The 20,934-nt window shown below is 44.8% G+C and overlaps 1 protein-coding gene across 1 annotated transcript in view; it reads left to right on the top strand.

The window, feature by feature from the left end:
• FLT1 (fms related receptor tyrosine kinase 1) overlaps window positions 1-20,934 on the top strand; it is a 174,017-nt gene that overhangs the window by 69,784 nt on the left and 83,299 nt on the right. Inside the window, exon 12 of the mRNA XM_049647387.1 lies at window positions 14,173-14,287. Coding sequence (XP_049503344.1) covers window positions 14,173-14,287 — 115 coding nt within the window. The remainder of the gene's footprint in view (window positions 1-14,172; window positions 14,288-20,934) is intronic.

Here is a 20,934-nt window from a genome sequence, read left to right as displayed (position 1 = left end):
GTGAGACGTGTAATTGGATTCTCAGCTCACGGAAGGTGAAGGGGGCAGAGTGCTCTGCCTGAGCGAAAATGGTGAATTTTGGAAGAAAAACCCCGTAGACGGAGGTGGAATTTCGAGGAACTGCTTCCCAAACCCTAAAGCCAGTCCCGTCTGCTGGAGTCTCCCAATAATTACATGCTTTAGAAGTTTCATGGGAAGTAATAATTTCCGTCACACAGTTTGATGTCCCATTTCTGAACACTCTCCACCTGCCCAGCAGTAGAGGACTGGGTGGGGGAGGGGGCGGTCTAGGGAAAGCGGACCACTCTGGGGCTGAGTGTGGTTCGCAGGCCTTCTTGGTAGGGGTGGGGATGGGAGGCAGCCTACAAAATGAGGGAAGGCGGAGGCATCTAGGAACTCCGAGAAGGGTTTGCTTAATTGCATCTCTCTATTGTTTCCATCAGCAAATTGGCAAAAAGAGGAAGGCCTGAATCATTAGGGATGTGTGAGGGGTAGATCGTTTGAGAGAAGCATAATTCTACATACCCCACTGATGCACACAACGAACGGGACCAAAACAAAACAGTTGTTAATGGTAGTTAATTAGAAACGTACTCAAGGATTTAATTGACCGCCAGCTTGAATGTCTATTATTATTATTTATTACTATTGAAAGAGTTTTATGTCCCATATTCTGTCTTCTAGCTACAAAATGGAAGTGTTAACAATTTAAACATTGAAAAGGTCAACATCTTTCCTGGGGGCCAAACAGATCAGGTGTGAGAGGGAAGCATAATTTAAGAAGACCCCTTCTTTTGGAAATACGACACACTGCATGTTTTAATATTTACCACGTTCCTCTAGAGTATACATGCGATTTGCATCCATGTGTCTCTTGACATGTTTTCTGTGTAGCGTATGTATGGATCTGTGGACTCAAGCCAGCCATGCTATCGAGAATTTTAACTTGCCATATACAAGACCTCGAATCGACACGGGGGCTTTTAAAGACTAATGCGCCGAAGACCATCGTAGCAGCACTTTGAGCTTGAACCCACAAGTTCAAATAAATCTGGCCATCTTCTACAGGAGGCTTTCATCACAAGCGAAGAGTGAACGTTCACTTACTAATGAGAAACTTCTTGCTTTCTCTTATATAATTGCTGGACGAGGAAGTGTGTGTTGTCCAATGTGAATGTTTGGACAACAGCCCTTATTAATATTTCATGCAAAGTCCTGAGAACAGAGCACGAGTTTGTTTGCCAAATGCCTCTCTGCCACTTTTCTGTGCTTTGTGAGATGTTCCTCTTTTTCCCACTCCTCGTGGTAATACAGCGAGTCTGATGAATAATTGTTTCTAATGAATTAACTGTCTCCTGTAATTGCTATCAAGCATTTCATTATGTGTTTAAATTAAACCAAAAGGCTGAGTCATAGGAAGTCTACGCAGAATGATTTCTATAGGGATCTTTTGAGCAAAATTCAGCGTAGCGTCCCGGGATTAGGACTACCAGAAGGCAACGACACACAGTTTGGGAAGGTTCCTTGCAAAGATCGGCAGAGTCTCTCAAATTATTTCGGGCCGTGCTCACAGATTTTTAAGAATTGAATGGGCGTTTTCATGACCGAATCTACAAATTACTGTCCTGGCACAGGAGCCTTAGGTCATAGATAAATAGGACAAATTACTTATAAAACATGCACCTGCTCTTAGAAATCTACATTTTGATTAGATCTCCACTGACTTAGTAGACTGTTTTTCCCCCCACACTGTGTAGCACAAAGAATAAAATCAGTAGACTGTTTCTTGAAACACGGACTCTAGTCTGTGCTTTTAATGTAACTTCACTGCCCTTCTAGGTGAAAAAGTAGAGCCTGATGTATTGTGTAGAAAGGATGTGACGGATTTAGACTATGGCCAGGTGGTATCTTACAATGCACTTCAAGTCACTGGAACTTGTTTCTTCATACTTTCTCTAGAAGCCTTGGGGATGTCTTGTCACCTTGAATGCCACTGTCTACTTAATGGTAACAGCTATAATAGATGGAATCAATGAGCCCTCCCTGGTGCCAAAGTTGCCCTCATCCCTTTACACATATTATCCCTAATCTGTACAGTTCTACATAATGGACATAATTTGCCCATTAGGAAACTGAAGCTCAGAAAGTTCTTTCTTGGGGTGCCTGGGTGGCTGAGTCGATTAAGCCTCCCACTGTTGATTTTGGCTCAAGTCATGATCTCATGGTTTGTAAGATCAAGCCCCGAGTTGGGCTCTGTGCTGATAGTGCCTGCCTAAAATTCTCTCTCTCTCTGTCTCTCTCTCTCTCTCTCTCTCTCTCTCTGTCTCTCTGTCTCTCTGTCTCTCTGTCTCTCTCTCTGTCTCTCTCTCTGTCTCTCTTTCTCTTCCCCGCCCCCACCCTTGCACTCTCTCTCAAAACAAATAAACTTAAAAAAAATTCTTAGGTGTTTTCAGATAATAAGAGAGGCTAAGTACTTTGGCATTTCAGAAGGTTACTTTTCATTGGTATCCCACGGGACTCCTCTGAGTGCACCCCTATGGGTTCCCAGAGGAAGGAGCAGAAATCCTTGAGGGGACAGATTTGGGGAGGCACTGGCTTAAGCCCACTGGGTTTACTCTTGTCACCGGTGATCCCACAAAGTCTACCCGTTGAGTCAGAGTCGCACCGAGGTTGGGAGGGGAGAGGAGAAAGAGGTTAGCAGCAGATGGGGGAAGTGGATTCACATTTCACAATTACTTTGGGAACTGGTGACCAGACCACCTGCTCTGGTTTGGGCCCCAGACCTACAGGTGGGAATAGACTCTTTGAGGGGACATGAACCCCAGTGGGATGAGCAGGTCTAAATCAGACCAACCTGAAGAGGGTAGCAAGTCAAACGGTCCATTTGACACTTTGACTCTGGTGGTACTGGCCCTCTCTGGGACTTTCTCCCCATGCAGGGGTATTTATTTGATCTTTGCAAGGAAGTTGCATTCCCTTATTTGTTGTTCAGGATTGATTTTCCGGATCAGGATTCAGCAAGCACTCAGCCCTCAGGGGGCTCACAAAGCTGTGGATTTTTGCAAGAGGCACAGGAAGGCAAAGGAGTTGAAGAATAAGGGGGGACAAAAGACCATGAAGGAGAGAGCATAGGGTTTGCAGTTGATGACTGAATAAAATAAAAACATGGTGGCTGCAAATCTGAGCCTCAGCAGGCCCTGATCTAGTCGCTTTGAATGCTTAATTCACTTAGAATTGGGGAATTTCAGTGATTAAAAAGAGCTTTATAGAGGAGAAACTGGCTCAAAGATAAAGAATTATCCCTCACCTCACAGCTAGTTAATGGCAAACCCAGGACTAGACCCAGGTCTCTGATTTCCTGTTTATTATTCCCTTTTATTATTTCCACCGTAACATTACATCGAGTCTCCACGGAAGGTGCCTGGAATCTGGTTGAATAAATGAACCATCATGGCTTCAGTGGAGGTCGGTGGTGAGGACTGCGGTTTAGAGGAAACCGCACGGAGGAAATAAGATCTGAATCCTCAAGATGGCGGGGAGGTCCTAGAATGTCAAATGGAAGGAACATAGATGTGACAGAGTAGCATGAGGATGGGAGTAGGTTGAAGAGTTGAAAAGGCCATGCTTGGGGAGGAATTTGGCCGGATCATCAGAGTTGGGTGCAGAAAAATTAAAGCCAAAAATTGGCAGAGTGAATCCGGATCTGATGTGGAATTCTTTGAGTGAGGGGCTAAACAATTGAGCCGGCCAATCATTCCCTTTCCTGTGGCTAATGCCTGGCTGTTCTGTCTCCTTCCCACAAACCCACCCTGTAACTCTGACAGACTGATAGACTTTCATAGGCTCTTTTTTTTGGTCGTCTTCCTCCTGTGGCACGTCATTAGCATGTGTCCTGTACATGCTGTCCTGCATGTCTGAAGACCAAAGCCTTAAACTCCAAGAACGTGGGTTTTCACTCGAGCTTTTTAAAAAATGAGCTGGAGGCATGTTATCGCCTTTCCTTAGGCTTTTAATGTTCCATATGCCTTGCCTTCATCATTGAAAATGATGTAAGACGATCACTAATTGCTACCTTGTTGAGAAATTGTCTTGTGAGGGTGAAAAAGTAAGGTGAGGAAAATAAAAGTGGGTATTTAGAGACCACGTAGAGCCAAATAGAAGTGTATGTCCAGTAGAAGACCCCCTGGCCTAGGACTTCTATGTTTATTTCTTTTATCGCTGAAAATTATTGAGCACTTATCTAGAGGATGTTAAGTGCTCAATTTGTGCTCTATGTGTGTTGTCTCATTTAATTATTACAGAGCTTCTATGAGGCAGCTACTGTAATTATTACCATTTACAGAAAGTTTAAGTACCTTGTTAGGAAACCAGCCCTGGTTGACATGTCAGAGTCTATCGTTGAGCGTCTTCTGGCACATCGTCAACCAGTCACTTCATTTTCACTACTAGGATTGGTTCTACAACAAGTATTTAGACCTTAAATTGAGTAACTTGGGGGCCAAAGCTCATGATCCAGAAAGCAGATATGTTGAGAGGGGCCGATGTTCATGATATCAAGAACCAATTTTAAGAAGCGTTAGGATGCAGAAAAATATAGTCTAGGGTTAAAGGTCATGGCCTCTGGAGCCCGAACCCTGGCTCTGCCACCTGCTACTGTCTACCAGCTTCTGGGTAAAATAAACTACCTCTGTGGGTCCAAGTTTCCTGATCTGCACAGTAGAGATAATAGCACTGACATCATAAGATTGTTTGGGGGGATTAAAGGAGCTAATGCATATCAAGTATTTAACTCCGTGGCTGGTGCATTGCACGTAAGTTTATTTGCTGGAAGTTGTCCAGTAGTTTCGGATTGCTCTGGGGCTGCCCGGTGCAAAGCAGTTTCCTTTCGAGGTGGCCTCGTGCATAGATTAGTACGCTGTGAAAGCTGACAGTCTTCTGACAAAATGGTCCCATGCCGTTAGGGTAATGTCCTCCCAGGAAACATGCTTGCGTCTTTAGACAGGTCTTCTGACGAAGGTGATTTACTCCAAAGAAATTAAGATGGGACCAGAAATGGCAGAATTTTCCGATTTTTTTAGGAAATTAAAGGAGCTATAATATCCTGAATCTCCTCGCATTTGTGAGTTCTGCCTGAGCAATTCAGACGTTCATTGACCCCAAGTCTTGTCCAGCGATGGTACCACATGGGCTCTTGGCATTTCACTCGCCTGCACTCAATTATATTCGGGTATTTTTTTTTAAATATTCTGATACGTGAGCATGCATTTGACTTGCCTCTTCAATAGATGTGTATGTTCCTTAATAACAGAAGGAACTAGGTCTTCTCCTTTTTTCAGAGGACACAATTCTACTTCTTAATTGGAGTATGTATGAATATGTATCTTTTTGTTTTAATCGAATGGGACTAATACTTATGAGCCAATATTTTTGTCCACCCTTGAGGAAAGGCGGCGACCATTGCTGGTTGGTTTTCTATTTTCTGTTAGACCAGAAGATGCTTCTCCACATGTCAGCGTCACTGTCTCAGTTGAGATTGTCCATGAATGTCAGTTTGTCACGTACGGATAATGCGGTGAGGAGTTCGTCCAGGTCCCAGGCAGACCCTCTGTCTCCATTAACACTCCTCGCCGTGAATGGACAGACACTGATGGTGGTGACACAGTGCTCGGTTGAGGGGATACATGTGAGGTCATTTGAGGGTCAGCAGTGCCCCGTTTTTCAGCACGTTTGAGGTAAGTGATGGATGGCAGGGTTGACGCCTGACACAGGGTTGAGTCCACATCTAGTCAGGCCATCGTCAGGGGTCACTCTTCTCATCAGACAGCCAACTGAGCAAGAGACGGGTGTTCCCCTCTCGTGTTCACGGGGTGGTGGGGTTAGGCCCTGAGGTCATCATCACGAACAGGACATAGCCCCTGCTCTTAAGTAGTTCTTAGCCTAGGGAGATAATAAAATGACAAGTAACATTATCAGTCCATCTACCGTGTGCCAGGCGCGGTGCTAAGCAATTGCATCGATTGACTCGTTGAGTGCCACCCTGGTGTTCACCGATGCAAAGGATCTTCTGTGAATTATCTCCCTGCTGTTCGTCTTTTAACCCCTGTAAGAAAACTAGTAAGACATAGGAACATGGGGTGGCTTCTTTTGAGTCGGGGCGGCCAAGAGCCCATCCGTTTCCCAAGGGATTTGAGGCGGTTCACAAAGAGTACAACAAATAATCTGAATGAAAGGAGAAAATGCCATCAGGCTAGTGCAGAGATAGGGCCCGTGTGCTTTTACTTTCTAGTTGTGGAGAGAGAGAAAGAGAAAGGAAATAGACGTGCGCAAGGTGAAGGGGCCCATCAGATGAAAACAAACCAAGAGAGGTACAGCCTTCCAGGGAACTGAAATCTGAGAAAAGCGATTTCTCCTGTCCTAATCGTTGGGACGTGGAATACACAGACTCCGCAACGTTTCTCCTGGAGTGAGTGTCACGGGACCGGAAATCATCAGAGCCCTTACCGCCGATCAGTGGCGTTAACACGAAAGCAACATTTATGACAGGTGATACGATCCCTCTATTTCAGAACTGTTCAAAGGACTGAAAAGACTGGGAGTCCTATGAGCAGTTTTCTGGGACTGTGGTTCTCTAGGTTGGGCTTTTGCCGTCTAGGGTAACCGAACTAGGAAGTTGTAAAAGCGTGATTGGAACTCAGATCAGACTAGCTGCACATTCTACGTTCCTAATGTCGTGCTTCTCCACTTCTCCCCGTGAAGGCTCTCTGGACATTTGCACGTTGACAGCTATGTGACCAGTAATCTGCTCTCTTCTTTTCCGTGAAATCAAAAGGCAACAACAGTTTGAAATATTTAGAGGTAACACTTTAAGACTCCTTAAGTTAAAAGACGTTATTGGTGGCCACTCTGGAGATCTCACTAAAGATTTCTTATTTATCAGATCACCCTTCCTCAGCTGACCAGCCTTCCACTCAGGAGAAAAAGGAATGAACAAAGTAGGCGTTCCTGTTAAGACCCACATCCGGGTGTGGCCACATGAGTATTTACCCTTTGTCACCCGGGTGATAGGGTTGCAAGGATGCCTTGGCCCGGGCTCAGATTCTGTAAAAGAGGGACGGAATCAGGGAGAGCTTGGAGTTCTTGATGGAAGCAAGCAGGGAGAGAGAAGGAAGGAAGGAAGGCAGAGCCTGGAAAGACAGGCCCTGTCCTGAGTGTGAATGGACCAGGAGACCCTGGAGAGCAGGAAGTGGCCCAGGCCAAGACGCTCACGGAAAAGCTCTTATCGAAACAGAGGTGGTCAGGGCGCTGGATCACCTCCACCATTGTCCAAGGAGCTGGGCCAGAGCCTTCAATCCCTGAAAAGCTGCCTCCACTCCCCCCTCTCCGTGCAGACAAGAAGTAGTTTTCAGTATGGGCTCCGAGGCGTCACAAGGTCTCTCTGTGCGCAAGAGTCGTCACTCGTCCAGAATCCCCTCGGCGTGACCCTGTGACCACCCCCAAGGCCCAGGCCCTTTTCCTGGAGCACGAGGAGCAGGAACCATTCTGTCTAAACACTCCTTCCAACTCCACACCTTTTTTCTGCCAGCGGCCTCTCCCCTATATTGTTTTATTTGTTTGGAGAGAACGTGAGAGGAGGGGAGCAGAGAGTGTTTGCGGATTCTGTTCATCTGATGGCTCAGACCGTCACTAACGACACAACACGCACAGTAGCGGAGGAAAGTTTACATCGGGCTCTTCTACAGGAGGGTACGCCATAATGGGCAACCAGTCCTGGCCGTGCCCTCTGGCAGGCTGCCACGTGGTCTTTTTTTTTCCTTTCTAGTTTTTTTTTTTTCTTTAAAGACACTTTACAGCCTCGATTTGCTCTTCGTTACTGCTCTCCCCTTTTGTTTCCTAACTTGAAATGACCAGTATTCTGTACAGATTCTAACCAGAGTTAGCACGTGCAGTCAGACCCCATTAAACAGAGAAGCAGGGTCCACCCCACCAGGAGTCCTCCGATTTCATCGTCCAAAGAAGGAAAAAAAGAGAGAGGGAGGTTATTCTCCGTCTTGAGACTTCATAGAGCTTTCTAGAGCCTCTTTTCCAACTAATTGTGCTTTAATTATAAACCGAGGCCTACATTCATTCCTAGGCATGACTCAGGCTCGAATAGGCAGCCCATCGCTGCACACCCCCACCCCAGAGGCCCTCTTTAAAGTCAGCTGCCTGCCACGAGTTGTATTGGAGTTCATAGTCAAACAGGCCAGCTTCATCCTGGAACATCCTAGAACATGTCCTTCATCGTAGGGCATCCTAGAACATGTCCAGCAATCGTGCCCACACAAGTAGGTCACAGGGGAAGACAGAGATGGTGATAAAAGTTTGGATTTGTTCTTTTTTTTGTTGCACGTTTTTTTTTTTAAGTGGTCAAATTCAGCCAGTAGGAGCCCAAGAGTTCCTATAATTTTAGCATCAGAACATTTTTATGATCGAAACAAAGCGGAATTTATGTCAAAAATGTAATTATAAAACATCCCTCTGCCCCTTTCACCCTCCACCAAAGGACTAGGTGCTTTTGAAAGCCAATTTTTCACTTTCTTTTGGTGTCTGACTTTGCACCAGTTAGATTCTGAGGACCCCCAGAGTTTTCCTCTCACCCGTGACTCTGAGCCAGATTTACCCTGTGAAGCATGGTGAGAAGGGTTTGGGGAGGTTTCTTGGGAACAGAACGTGTCATGTGTGATGGATTGAATTCTGGTGTGATAGAAAGATTTGAGACCATCTGGGGTCTGATCCCACGTCTGCTACTTCTGAGTCCCGGTTTCCTTTGTAGTAAAGCAATTTTTGAAACAGGCATGATAATGCCTGTTTCTCCAAAGGGGGGGCTGTGAGAATTAGTTGGACTTAAATGTCTGTAGCTCCTTAGCTCAGACACGGTAGTATCAGCCCAGTAACTGCCAGTTTCCCTTCACCAACCGAGAGTCAGGATTTAGCAGACGCGAAATGTTGAAAGAAAGGTCAGCTAATCAGTTATTTACCATGGGGTGAAAGGCAATCCAAAACAAACCACACCCGTGTGTCTTCATCTTGAGAGTCAAGCTGTGGAGTAGACCTTCCGGAATTGGGGTGGTTCCTAAATTTGGTAGAAATCATTTAAGAAGTGAGAAGTTGTACTAGATAACCATAGGAGGCTTGGCTACCGTTACAGGCACCAAACACGTGGTCAGTTTCTAGAAAGGCTCAGTGAAGCGTTGGGCCGTCATGAGAGCGCCACACAAAGAATACACAGATACTGACCATCAGCGGCTAAAGCCCACCCAGCTGGACTCTCCCTTCTCATTCCAGGAGATGTGACAGTCCATCCTCTAAAGAAAGTGTGGGCTCTGCCTTTGAGGTCGGGGGGAGGGGAAAGAGAGGCAGGAGGAATGAAGACAGTCTGCAAATCGGAACTGCTCAAAGCCAGCACTAAGAAATGCACAGGTGAACACAAAGGGACACCTTGGGCTACAGTCTGTACGGCATTTCCTGTCAAGGTGACTTAAGGGATTTGTAAAGGTGAATAGGAACCGAGTTCAGAGACTCGGATGACAAAAGGGGTTCTAATAGAAGCTGTAATCGTGGAACGTGCACACTTTGGGCGTGTAACGTGTTTTGGTTGTGTGATGAGGGTGTTGGCCCAATTTTGGAAAGAAGCTGACCCTTACTGCACAAAGGGCTAAAAAAGAACCAAAACAAAACGAAGCAAAACAACCCCTTAAATCCCCAGCGCAGTAACGCAGTTTGTGTAGTGGATATTTGAGAAGCCTTTTCTTCCTGTACACAAAGAAGCACTGAAGTATAACAATTTCTTGGTATGGGAGGACAGTTGATGGATGTTGTGTTGCATATGGAGGAAGGGTTAAGTGCGCAGATTCTGGAATGAGCCAGAACTAATTTGTAATCCGTTTACTAATCAGATTACTAACTTGTAATCTGCCTCCGCCATTTACTAGCTGTTTGACCTTGGGTAATAATGTACTTAACCTCTCTAATCTTCAATTTCCCTATCCGTTAAAGGGGGGATGATAGTACCTACTTTTTAGGATGTTGTACGAATTCAGGAGATAGAGTATACGAATTGCTTAGCATGTAGGAAATACCCTTATTATAGTAGAGTATAACATTGCATAGTGTGTGTTACACTGTGTGTGTTATTACATAGAGTGTGTGTTACGCATAGTGTGTATTACAGCCTGTGGCCGGTTAGCTTGCCTGTGAGCACCAGCAGTGAAGATTGTGGCTCTGACCTCGGTGTTGGCTTTGCCTTTGTCTGTGGCCCCATACTGGCTTCATCTGTCCTTGGTCACGGAGGAGCCAGATATTTATGAATGTGAAGGGAACAGGGCACATCCGTCACCCCTACAGGAAACATCAACCCAAAGCCTGCGGGTCTGTAGAGTCCTGTACATCTCTGGAGGGTGGTGTTTTCCCATTACGTGCGGAAAGAACCCACCCGGTTACTTAGACCAGGTGGGAGAGTCTCACAGATGGTTCCTTCTTGCAGTTAGACTGACGTGTCACACGGAGGGATCTCCAGCGCCGTGTGTTGGATACATAATCGGCCGTGTGGGTCTAACGTCTTGACATCGATCCCTAGTCCAAGGCGAATTTGTTTCACCTCCAGGGCAATTGATGAGATGATACAGAGTACACTCTTACCCCGGAAATCGTTTGCGACTCGATGGTTATAAATACCCCCCCCCCCCCCCCCCCCCGTGCTCTTGTATTTGGCGCGCTGTATGCAAATGGAGGCAGGAGTCCGAAAGCTCATTAGGCAAGAGACAGAGGCTGGGCGCATGGAGAGGACCGCGCGGAGCTGAAGCTGATAACCGTGGCCTTGTCCAGAATAGTGCCTGGGAGCTTTCTTATCTCCCTTTGACAGGAGGTGCCGTGGGCTTCCTGTGCGAAATCAGGAGTGAACGCTGCTTTCCTCTTGTTGTTCGGCTTCCTCCCCCCTCAAGACGGTTCCCAGCACAGTGATTATCTTTGCATCTTCAAACATGGCACAATCTACTTCCTCAAGAGCTTGATGTATTCTTAAGGCTTCGGCAAATTCCCCCCCCCCCCCCCCCCCAAATCTCTTTTCAAGTGCTGTTATATAGTCAGGCTCCTAAATGACCTTCTATTTTTATGGTTCCAATTACAAAGAGGGAAAAAGGAAAAAAAAAAAAAAAAAAGCAGTCCCCAAATTAGAAAACAGCCACAGAATCTGTCCTGTGCACTCGGAGGACCTTTGCACCGGGGCCGGCCTGTGGTGTCCATAGGAGGGCTGGTGCCACTGTCAGCGCCCTCAGAGTTTGGGGGCAGGGGTGGGGGTCAGAGGCTGACAGCCCCACGTGAACTCGGCAGACCGCGCTTCCCTCGGGAAATGCCTAGACTTGCTGGGCTCCAACATATTTCTCTGCCTTTTCCTGAAGACCAAAAGGATGCAATTAAGATCTCCGCGTGAGGCGTCCCTGGATCTTTGTCCCTTCTTTGGGGGGAAAAGAAAGAATGAAATGCAAAGCTTCTTTTCCAGGTACAAGAGAACTTCAGCCCTTCGATGGGAACGGTACCAAGTACACACGCACTGGCCTGATACAGGTGTGCGCGTGTGCACGAAACCCCAGCTACGTGGGGGGCAGATGTCCCGTGTATATACCTGTGTGCGTACCGAGTGTGTGTGAGAGATGCGAGGGCAGGGATGTTACAGTCTAGAGAACGGAGAATACCGATCGCGAAAAAGAGCGCGATGACGTGTGATTTCAAAACTGTGGCATTAACGTGTTTCAAGTTAGAGGAGAAAGGATATCATTCCTCTTGGGTTCGTTTTCTTCTACTAATCAGTAACAGTTCAGATGTTCACCAGTTTTCCCTGATGATGATCAGGCATATCTGGCAGAAATCGCTTACATTCCTTACGGAACGGCCAGTCCTTACTGTTCTTTTTTATTTTAAATCTTATAATCTAACTTGTATAGAAGAGAGACATTTTATTTTATTTTATTTTATTTTATTTTATTTTATTTTATTTCATTTTATTTTATTTTATTTTATGTATTTTTAAAAATTAATTTATTTTTTTAAAACAACATGAGCATAATTTTATTTAGCCTCCATATTAGGCATGTTTTTTTTTTATGTCTTAAATATCTCCTGCCATTTTATTTTTTTTTCAATATATGAAATTTATAGTCAAATTGGTTTCCATACAACACCCAGCGCTCATCCCAAAAGGTGCCCTCCTCAATACCCATCACCCACCCTCCCCTCCCTCCCACCCCCCATCAACCCTCGGTTCTCAATTTTTAAGAGTCTAGAAGAGAGACATTTTAAAAACATCTGGGCAAGTCTGATACACGGAGCTGGTACAGTTAGGCGTTGTTACGGTAGAAGGTGTGCGCTCTTTTAGGGATACGTGGGGCTGAAATGACACGATGTCTGAGATTTGCTTCAAAATACTTCACAGAAGAGAAAACAGAAAGAAATAAGGATAGACCCGAACAGCTGTGGCAAAATCTTGATAACTTCAGTCTGGGCAGTGAGTCTGTGGGGCTTTAGTACATTAGGTCTCTACTTAACCAGTATGTTTGAAAATAACAAACAGTTAAATGAAAGCTCTTACGAGAAACAGCGTATCTGTCCCCCGTGCAGGTGTGTATGTTTACAGGTGTTAATGGAGTGCCAATTACACGCTAGGCCCTTGCCTTACTCTGAGGACGGAGTGACTAAGCAGATGGGGCCCCATCCCCTGGAGCGGCTGGCCCAGGGGGGCCACTTAGAAAGTGGTCAGTGCTCTGGGGGAGGACTTGACAGGCCCGGAGGGGAGACCACCCAGAGAGACTCAGTGGTGTAACAGTCCGGAGCCCCTTCTCAGCTCAAGGAGAGGGATAATCACAGAACTTTTTCCTGGTCACCACAGTCCCATCTATCCTACCTTCTTCCTCACCTACTTTATTCTCTATCATCGTATGTCAATCATTGCTGCCATTGGCTACCCTGGATCAACCGCTCATTCTTTCTGGAACTGGGCTGTTCCTCCTGGAACAGCCTGGAGGCTGAAGTTCCTCCTGGTTGGAAAAGCTCCATAATCTGCCCACAACATGTATAAATTAGAGCCCAGCAGGCTCTCTGCTCACCACAAATTCTGGGTAGGGAATGCGTTGTGGATGGTCTTGACTGTCAGACAAGGAAGCCTGGGCTTTCTTCAGTACGCCCTTCGGAACTTTGGAGCAGAAAGGTTTCCACTAAAAATGCGAACATTCGGGGGATGGTCTGAGGTGGGAAAAGCCAGCGGGCAGCAAGGCCAGTGAAGATACTCCTGACTGGGTCAGAGTGGAGGGAAGTGTCTTTTTTGTTGTTGGGATTTTTTTAAGTTCACGCAGAACCTGGGTTATGTAGAACATGATACATGACAAATAAATATTTACACCAAAATTTGAGTAGTAAACCATACGAAAACCGTAGTTTGCTGATAATAATGTGTGTTTGAGAGAGCATGTTACCTTCTGTCTTTAAAAGGGTACTCTACTAGCCAGCTTAATAAGAGATTTCATGGACTTTTAGAAACAGAGGAGATTGTTTTATAATTAAACACTCGAGGCCTAACCAGTTAAAGCGCTTCTCATGATATCCCCAAACTTGGAAAGAAATAGACTGAATTTAATAACTGCTTCATGCTGTGTGTTTCCATATACACTTAATTAGCCCTGGAAAAAAATCAGCTGTATAATGGAATATTCTGATTAAAAGCCAACCTTTTATAGATGTGAAATGCTATTATTTCCTTGAGGTTTCCATTCATTAACGTAACTTCTTTTTTTTCCCCCCTGTGTTTGCATGTTTCCTCTTCCATGAACTCATTAAAATCTAGATACTCAATTTCCTAATTTTTGCATTTTTACTTAGTATTTAACATTTAGGACAGGAAGGATGTATGAAGATACGCTGGTGTGGGTTTCTTTCAGTTCAAGCAAAATGTGTTTTCTGTTTGTAGGTTCTAAGGATGGATATGGGGGGACACTCCAAGGGAAAGAAGAGAATGCGTTTTGTTATCTTGTTATCTCAGGACTTAACCAGTGATGATTTTGATTCCACCTGTCACCCTGGACTGGACCATGCTACCATGCTACAAAGCAACATAGTAATGACCTACTTTTTTTTTTTTTTAAACAGATATGACTTCTGCTCCAGTAATGATGAGCCCCTGATCCTGGATCCTGACAGCAACGTAGGAAACAGGATTGAGAGCATCACGCAGCGCACGGCAATAATAGAAGGAAAGAATAAGGTACTGTCTGCAAAAATGTGCATTTGGGATATTTATTTTAAAAACACGCACTCAGCTCCCGGTTCTAGGTTGACTAGAGCCAGAAGTCATTCGAATGCTCAAACAAAAATTCAAAGAGAAGAAAGACGAGATCTGAGACAGGTCTTCGTGCACAGATACTCTGAGACTTCTCGCACTCGGTTCTCCAGTGGGCCACCACTTCCAAAGGAATGAGTAGTAGGTCCCAAAGGAGCTGCCTCTCAAATATCAATGGCTCTCGACCCTAGCTGAGTATTAGAATACTCCACGAATTATTAATTGCATTTGAATCTCTGGAGTAGAGCCTAAGGTTCATAAAAATTACCTGGGAGATTCTAGCATGGACCCAGGACTGAGAATCCCTGATAACCCGTAGAGTAGGGTGTCGATAAGCATAAGCTGGTACAAGACTTAGGGCTCGAGTGGAATGTTTCCATTTCACAAAACATGTTGTTTTTCCCCCTCTGTCTTTGCAAGGGCAAAACCTTACTCAGGGTATGCAAACACAGTATGTTAGGATTCCCTGACCTAAGAAATGCAAATCAAAACCACGATGAGCTGTTGCCTGACACCTGTCAGAATGGCCATTATCAAAAAGACAAGAAATAATAAGTATTGGTGAGGATGTGGAGAAAAGGGAACCCTTGTGCCCTGTTGGTGAAACTCTAAATTTACACAGCTGCTATGGACGACATGGAGGTTTTTGGAGGTTCCTCCAAAAATTACAAATGGAACTACCACGTAATCCAGCAGTTTGACTTCTGGGTATGTATCCAAAAGAAAACAAAAGCACCATGTCAAAGATACGTGCACCCTCAAGTTCATAGCAGCATTACTTACAGTAGCCCATTTATGGAAGCAAATGAGGTGTCCATCAGTGAATGAATGAAGACTATGTGGCCTGTGTAGACACAAAGGAATATTACTGAGCCACGAAAATGAATGAAGTCCTGCCACTTGGGACATTGATGGACTCGGAGGGCATTATGCAAAGTGAAAGGACGTCGGGCAGAAAAAGACAAACACTGTCTGATCTCACTTACATGTGGAATCCAAAGCAAAACCCCAAGCTTATCGATAACAGAGAACAGATTGGTGGTGGGGTGAGGGGTGTGAAAAATAAGGTGATCAAGCCAAGTTCCAGTGATAAAGTAACTGAGTCCTGGGGATGTAATGCACGACATAGGGACTATCGTTGATAATACCGTATTGCATATTTGAAAGTTGCTAAGAGAATAGATGTTGGTAGTGCTCATCACAAGAAAAAAAAAAAGTTGCTTAACTATGTATGATGACAGATGTTAACTAGACTTATTTGGGTGATTGTATGGTAATACATGCAAATTACGCTCTCCATTTGAAACGAATACAATGTTATGTATCAATTATACCCCACCTTTAAAAAAATAGACTTCTGGGGCGCCTGGGTGGCGCAGTCGGTTAAGCGTCCGACTTCAGCCAGGTCACGATCTCGCGGTCCGTGAGTTCGAGCCCCGCGTCAGGCTCTGGGCCGATGGCTCGGAGCCTGGAGGCTGTTTCCGATTCTGTGTCTCCCTCTCTCTCTGCCCCTCCCCTGTTCATGCTCTGTCTCTCTCTGTCCCAAAAATAAATAAAAAACGTTGAAAAAAAAAAATTTAAAAAAATAGACTTCTAACCAAAAAAAAAAAGTTCCCTGACCTAATGAGAGCCTAGTAGGCATCGTTGCTGGTGCTCTTTTTAGTATTAAAACATTTTTATTGAGGTATGATTGATGTACAAAACACTGTACAGATTTGACGTATACAGTTTAATGACTTTGGAGGTAAACGCACAGCCATGAAACCATCACCACAGTCAATGCCATAAATTCACCCGTCGCCTCCAAGAGTTTCCTCCCATTGAATATATGAATGCATGAATGAGCGATACCACTTAGCAGATGTTTCCATATAGGCCACAGCATGGTAAACTAGAGCTATTGTGTCCTATGGTGGATCTCGAGGACTTAACCTAGCATAACTGAAACCTTGTACCCATTGACCAATGTTGGAAATCCAACTCCTCCTCTAAAAAAGGACGCCAAGAACTGGAAAGGCTCAGAGATTTTACCCTACTTCTAGGCTACCACAGTTTTATGTTTGGTGGTTGAAAACCTGCTACTCGTGGGCCAGATGCAATGGACTTTATTACTCTCAGCAGATCTCCTGAGCTTCATGTTGGCCTTGGTCCCCCCCAGCCCTCAAGTGTCCAGGTAGAAATTGTGCACGCAGTGGATTTGCATAAGAGCGGAGGAACCTTGAACTTAGGGAACGCACACTGGGTTGCCTTTGCTGCCCTCTCCGCAAAAACACTGTGCGTTCGCTGCGCCCCTGACCTCCACTGAGCCTTAGTAGTAGCTGACATCTTCTGAACTGGGCACATCTCAGTAGACCTGAGACCTGGTGACTTTTGTCTGTTGACATTAGTGAAAAATACACTTACAAATCTGCTCTTATCAGGCACAGGGGTAGCGATGCTTTAAAAAGGAGAAACCTATCAACCCATTGCCAAGTTGTCTATTTATATATGTATATCTTGATTTGGAGCCGTTCATTTGTATGGATACTGTCGGCTGGAGTGTGATTATGCTTATGTTATCTGTGTGTCCAGCTGTATTTTTTGCGTTTGAAGGCACCAAAGTAGACGGCATCATTCCCCCCACATAGGGTTGAACAATAACAAATAACATCTGAATTCCTCATTCTGTAAAACTTTTTGACATTCGCCAGTCTTTGGGCAGAGTGCTTGTCTCCTTTTTAAAGATGAGAGGGGCACCTGGGTGGCTCAGTCGGTTAAGCATCTGACTTCGGCTCAGGTCACGATCTCACTCACGGTTGTGGGTTTGAGCCCCGCGTCGGGCTCTGTGCTGACAGCTCAGAGCCTGGGACCTGCTTCAGATTCTGTGTCTCCCCCTCTCTCTGCCCCTCCCCTACTCGTGTTCTGTCTCTCTCTCTCTCTCTCTCTCTCTCTCTCTCAAAAATAAACATTAAAAACAATTTTTTTAAATAAAGATAAGAAAAATGGGGGTGATGAGATGAACTCGAACAGCTTAAATGTGGTAAATGAGAAACTCAAAGCAAAGTGTTCCTGTCCCCAAAACCACTGCTCTACCAACTAGGTACAGAAATTACAGTGGTGATGGCTTGCAAAAAAATGTGAACAACCACTTGTCAAGGATTTAGGAAAAGTTTTTATGACCACAGCGGTGGTTAAAATTCTTTTTCTCTAATAGAAATGAACAGTAGTTGAAAACATCCCATGATGGATAGCATGGGCAAGAGCACTTCAATGAGATGCTTTGAAAAGAGGAAATTCTGTAACCTTGAAAGTTGGAGTGACACCCCGTTTTTTTTTTTTAAAGGAAACGCCTCAGAGTAGAAAGCAAGGCGGTTGTCACAAAGTACTAGAAAACTCTAAGATGCCATCAATTGTGTCAGTTTGTTTTGCCTTCTGACCACGTCAGGTACACGTACCGTTGGCTGCTGGATATTAACACGAGAATGTATGAGCCTACTTTCAGCAGCAGCTTCTAGTCCTGTTGTGGCATCCTAGCCACAAAAATACACAATAGGAAAAAAAAAAAGTGAAAAATGGAAAAGCCAGATGAGGTTTCGAATTAGCCTGAATGAACCCTGAAGCAGCAGCCGGACTCCATGCAGGATACCTGGAAAGCACAGGGCGAGTGAAGGCCCAAACCCGGAGGGAGAGAAGAACTTCCCTGATTGTCTGTCATGTGGCTTGAAACAACTTTATCGTTTCGTAATTTTGTACTTCTGCAAAGGTTTTGTTTTTAATTTTTTTTAATGTGTATTTATTTTTGAGAGAGGGAGAGACAGAGTGCAAGCTGGGGAGGGGCAGAGAGAGAGAGAGAGAGAGAGAGGGAGACACAGAATCCGAAGCAGGCTCCAGGCTCCGAGCTGTCCGCACAGAGCCCGACGCGGAGCTCGAACCCACGAACCCCGAGATCATGACCTGAGCCGAAGTCGGATGCTCAACCCACTGAGCCACCCAGGCGCCCCTGCGAAGGTTTTAAATATAGACCTCCAGACCCAGTGGGCACTTGTGTCCACAACACTGCTTTTCTGTCCATGTTTAGCAAGCATAGCAAAGTCCCAGCTTAGACTATAAATGACCCTTTTACCTACAGTCACATAACGAGCCTGCCCAGCGACACCCCTCCCCCTGACAGATCAAGAGGATGGAGGGCTCACTGGAGCATCCGTAAGATTCCAGGCGTTTCCTTTTTTTCCCCCTTTTTTTTTTTTTTTTTTTTTGTTTAACTCCTAGAAGGGTGCAGAGGACAATCAAATTTAGTTTCCTTATTGGCAAGTTTTGGCCTAGATCTGTGAAAAATGAGTCATCAATTGGAGTTGCTGATAACAAGTGAGGAGTTTTAGTATTGTTTAATGGGGTTGCCAGACTGTTGGGGTTGCAGCTATGGAGTAGGAAGTCGAAGGGACCCTGGGTTAGAAAACACAGTCAGGAAATACATATTACGGCGTTAACTCCGTGAGGCGGGAGAGTTGCGACAGTTTTACCGTTCTGGCGACATTTCCGCCGAGGTAGTTTGCTAGTTTGGAGGTTACCTTGAGAAGTGTGCCGTATGGGACCGATCCACGAAAGAGGCATGAAACCTAATCACAGAATTGCAGTTCGGGTCTCATTTCCCACATTCCTCCAGGCTTCTTTTTTTTTTTTTTTTGAATCCTCCTGTTCTATTTTCCCATCACTTGGCTCGAACGTGCCACCCGAGGTTAATTTTAGATGCTTCCATGGCCTTTATATATCTACTCTTATGTCCCCCTGACACACTTAAAAGGAAACGATATTAGAAACATCCCGAGATTAAAATCACCGTTCCATATTTAGACCTTTTAAAATGAGTTCTGGAAACTAGGCAGAATTACACATCATCCCATCCATTCTCTTCCATGAGGTTCAAACCGCATTGTAGTAGGGAGTTACTAATGCTTGGGGAGAGGGAAGGAAGGAAGGGGTATGAATAACTTCCCACTTTACAGTACCTGACAACACATTTCATCAGCATTCTTGGGTCGTGTAAAAGAACCCGGAGAATGACGTTAAGGGTCTTTTTCTACTGTCTAAATCCTTGGGGTCCTGGCAGGGCAAGTTAAAGGCACCCTCAAGCTGTAGATTCCACATGTAACAACTCAAATTCTTGGCACTTGCCCTTTTCAAGTATTAAGTTAATATTTGGTGTTCCAACTGTTAGGCTATTTTCATGTTTTTCCCCCTTTGAAACAATAGTATTTGGTTACAGGCACCGGGGAAAGGATTTGTCCCTTTCACTCAGAAGACTCCTGCGTTTCGACTTAACGCCCTAGGAGAAGTTGTCTTCTGCCCAGAAAAACCGCACCCACCTACAATTCACACTTGAGCTTTTTCTGACCCTATAAAGTTTCTACTTCCGTTACCAAACATCTTTTGTTTTTCATGAAAACACGTTTCCGTTTGTAATTTAAAAATACATTATCTGGAAAAAGAAGTGCCCTAGAATCAGATAATTTTTAATAAAGTTGATCATAGGGTATGAATTTCATCTTATCTTTAAATTTCCTTCTTTATAACTTTTTCATTCATCCGTCCTGTTTTCAAACCTTATAATAGTGTATCAGTTGAAAAACAGCTTGCAGCTTGTGTCAAATAATAAGAAAGAACCGAGTATTTCTGTCCCTAGGAAGATTTCAGCTTATGTGACCCATCTCTGCCAATTTAAGGATGTATTCTTCAAGAAAAATTCAATCCGAAGAGTAGACAGAACACTACCAATAGATCTGTGCTTTTCCATCTAAAGAGTTTTAAGGCGAGAAGCAGTTTCATGTAGAGATCAAGGGTGATATACCCACCTCACGGGGCTATAGGGAGGAGTAAATGAGATAATACCTCACACATTGGCACACAGCTAGAGGGCTACATAAATGTACCCAGAAACAAATAATGTAAACCCCCATCAATGTCATTTTCTCATTCGATTTTAATAGACACTTGGGAGAGGTGAGTTCTGGAGCAGACTTGCCTATGGCTAAGGTGTTGGTTTGGGGAGGGCTCATTCAAGCAAAATAAGAGAGACTCGGATGCATTTGTATCTCTGTGGCTCATCGTGTGACCTGTATTCCTTTCATTCCTAGGTATCTCGATTTTATTCTCTGATTATACAGGGGTTCTGAGCTATCCATCTGTTCATTGGAATTATCGCCAGATTGCCTGCCCAAGTCTTAACTATGGCAGATGTGCACGTCTGAATTGACTTTCCCTTGCTCATTTGCTTTGAGTTCAGTGAAATCAAAATAATTTTAATAGAAACGCAGATAGAACTTTCAGATTCAGGTGATCACTGTCCCTAATATCAGCATTCTCGGTACAGACAGAAATGAGTTCCTCACTTATTTATTGAGCAACAAATCAAAGAACGTAGATAGGATTGTGCCGAGCCCCGCGAGGATAAACACTTGAGAGCTAACGTGATAAGAAAAGCAGTGCTTGAGCGGGGGGGGGGGGGGGGGGGGGGGGCCGTTTTTGTGTTCCGTGGGGTTGGGACGGGGGGTGGGGGGGCCCGATGTCTGAGAAGAAAAAAAAAGGAGTGAAGAGTG

This window comes from Panthera uncia (genome assembly GCF_023721935.1).
Source record: "Panthera uncia isolate 11264 chromosome A1 unlocalized genomic scaffold, Puncia_PCG_1.0 HiC_scaffold_16, whole genome shotgun sequence".
Lineage (NCBI taxonomy): Eukaryota > Metazoa > Chordata > Mammalia > Carnivora > Felidae > Panthera > Panthera uncia.
The sequence above is the reverse complement of the archived record's forward strand: the minus strand, read 5'-3'. Positions and strand labels throughout refer to the sequence as shown.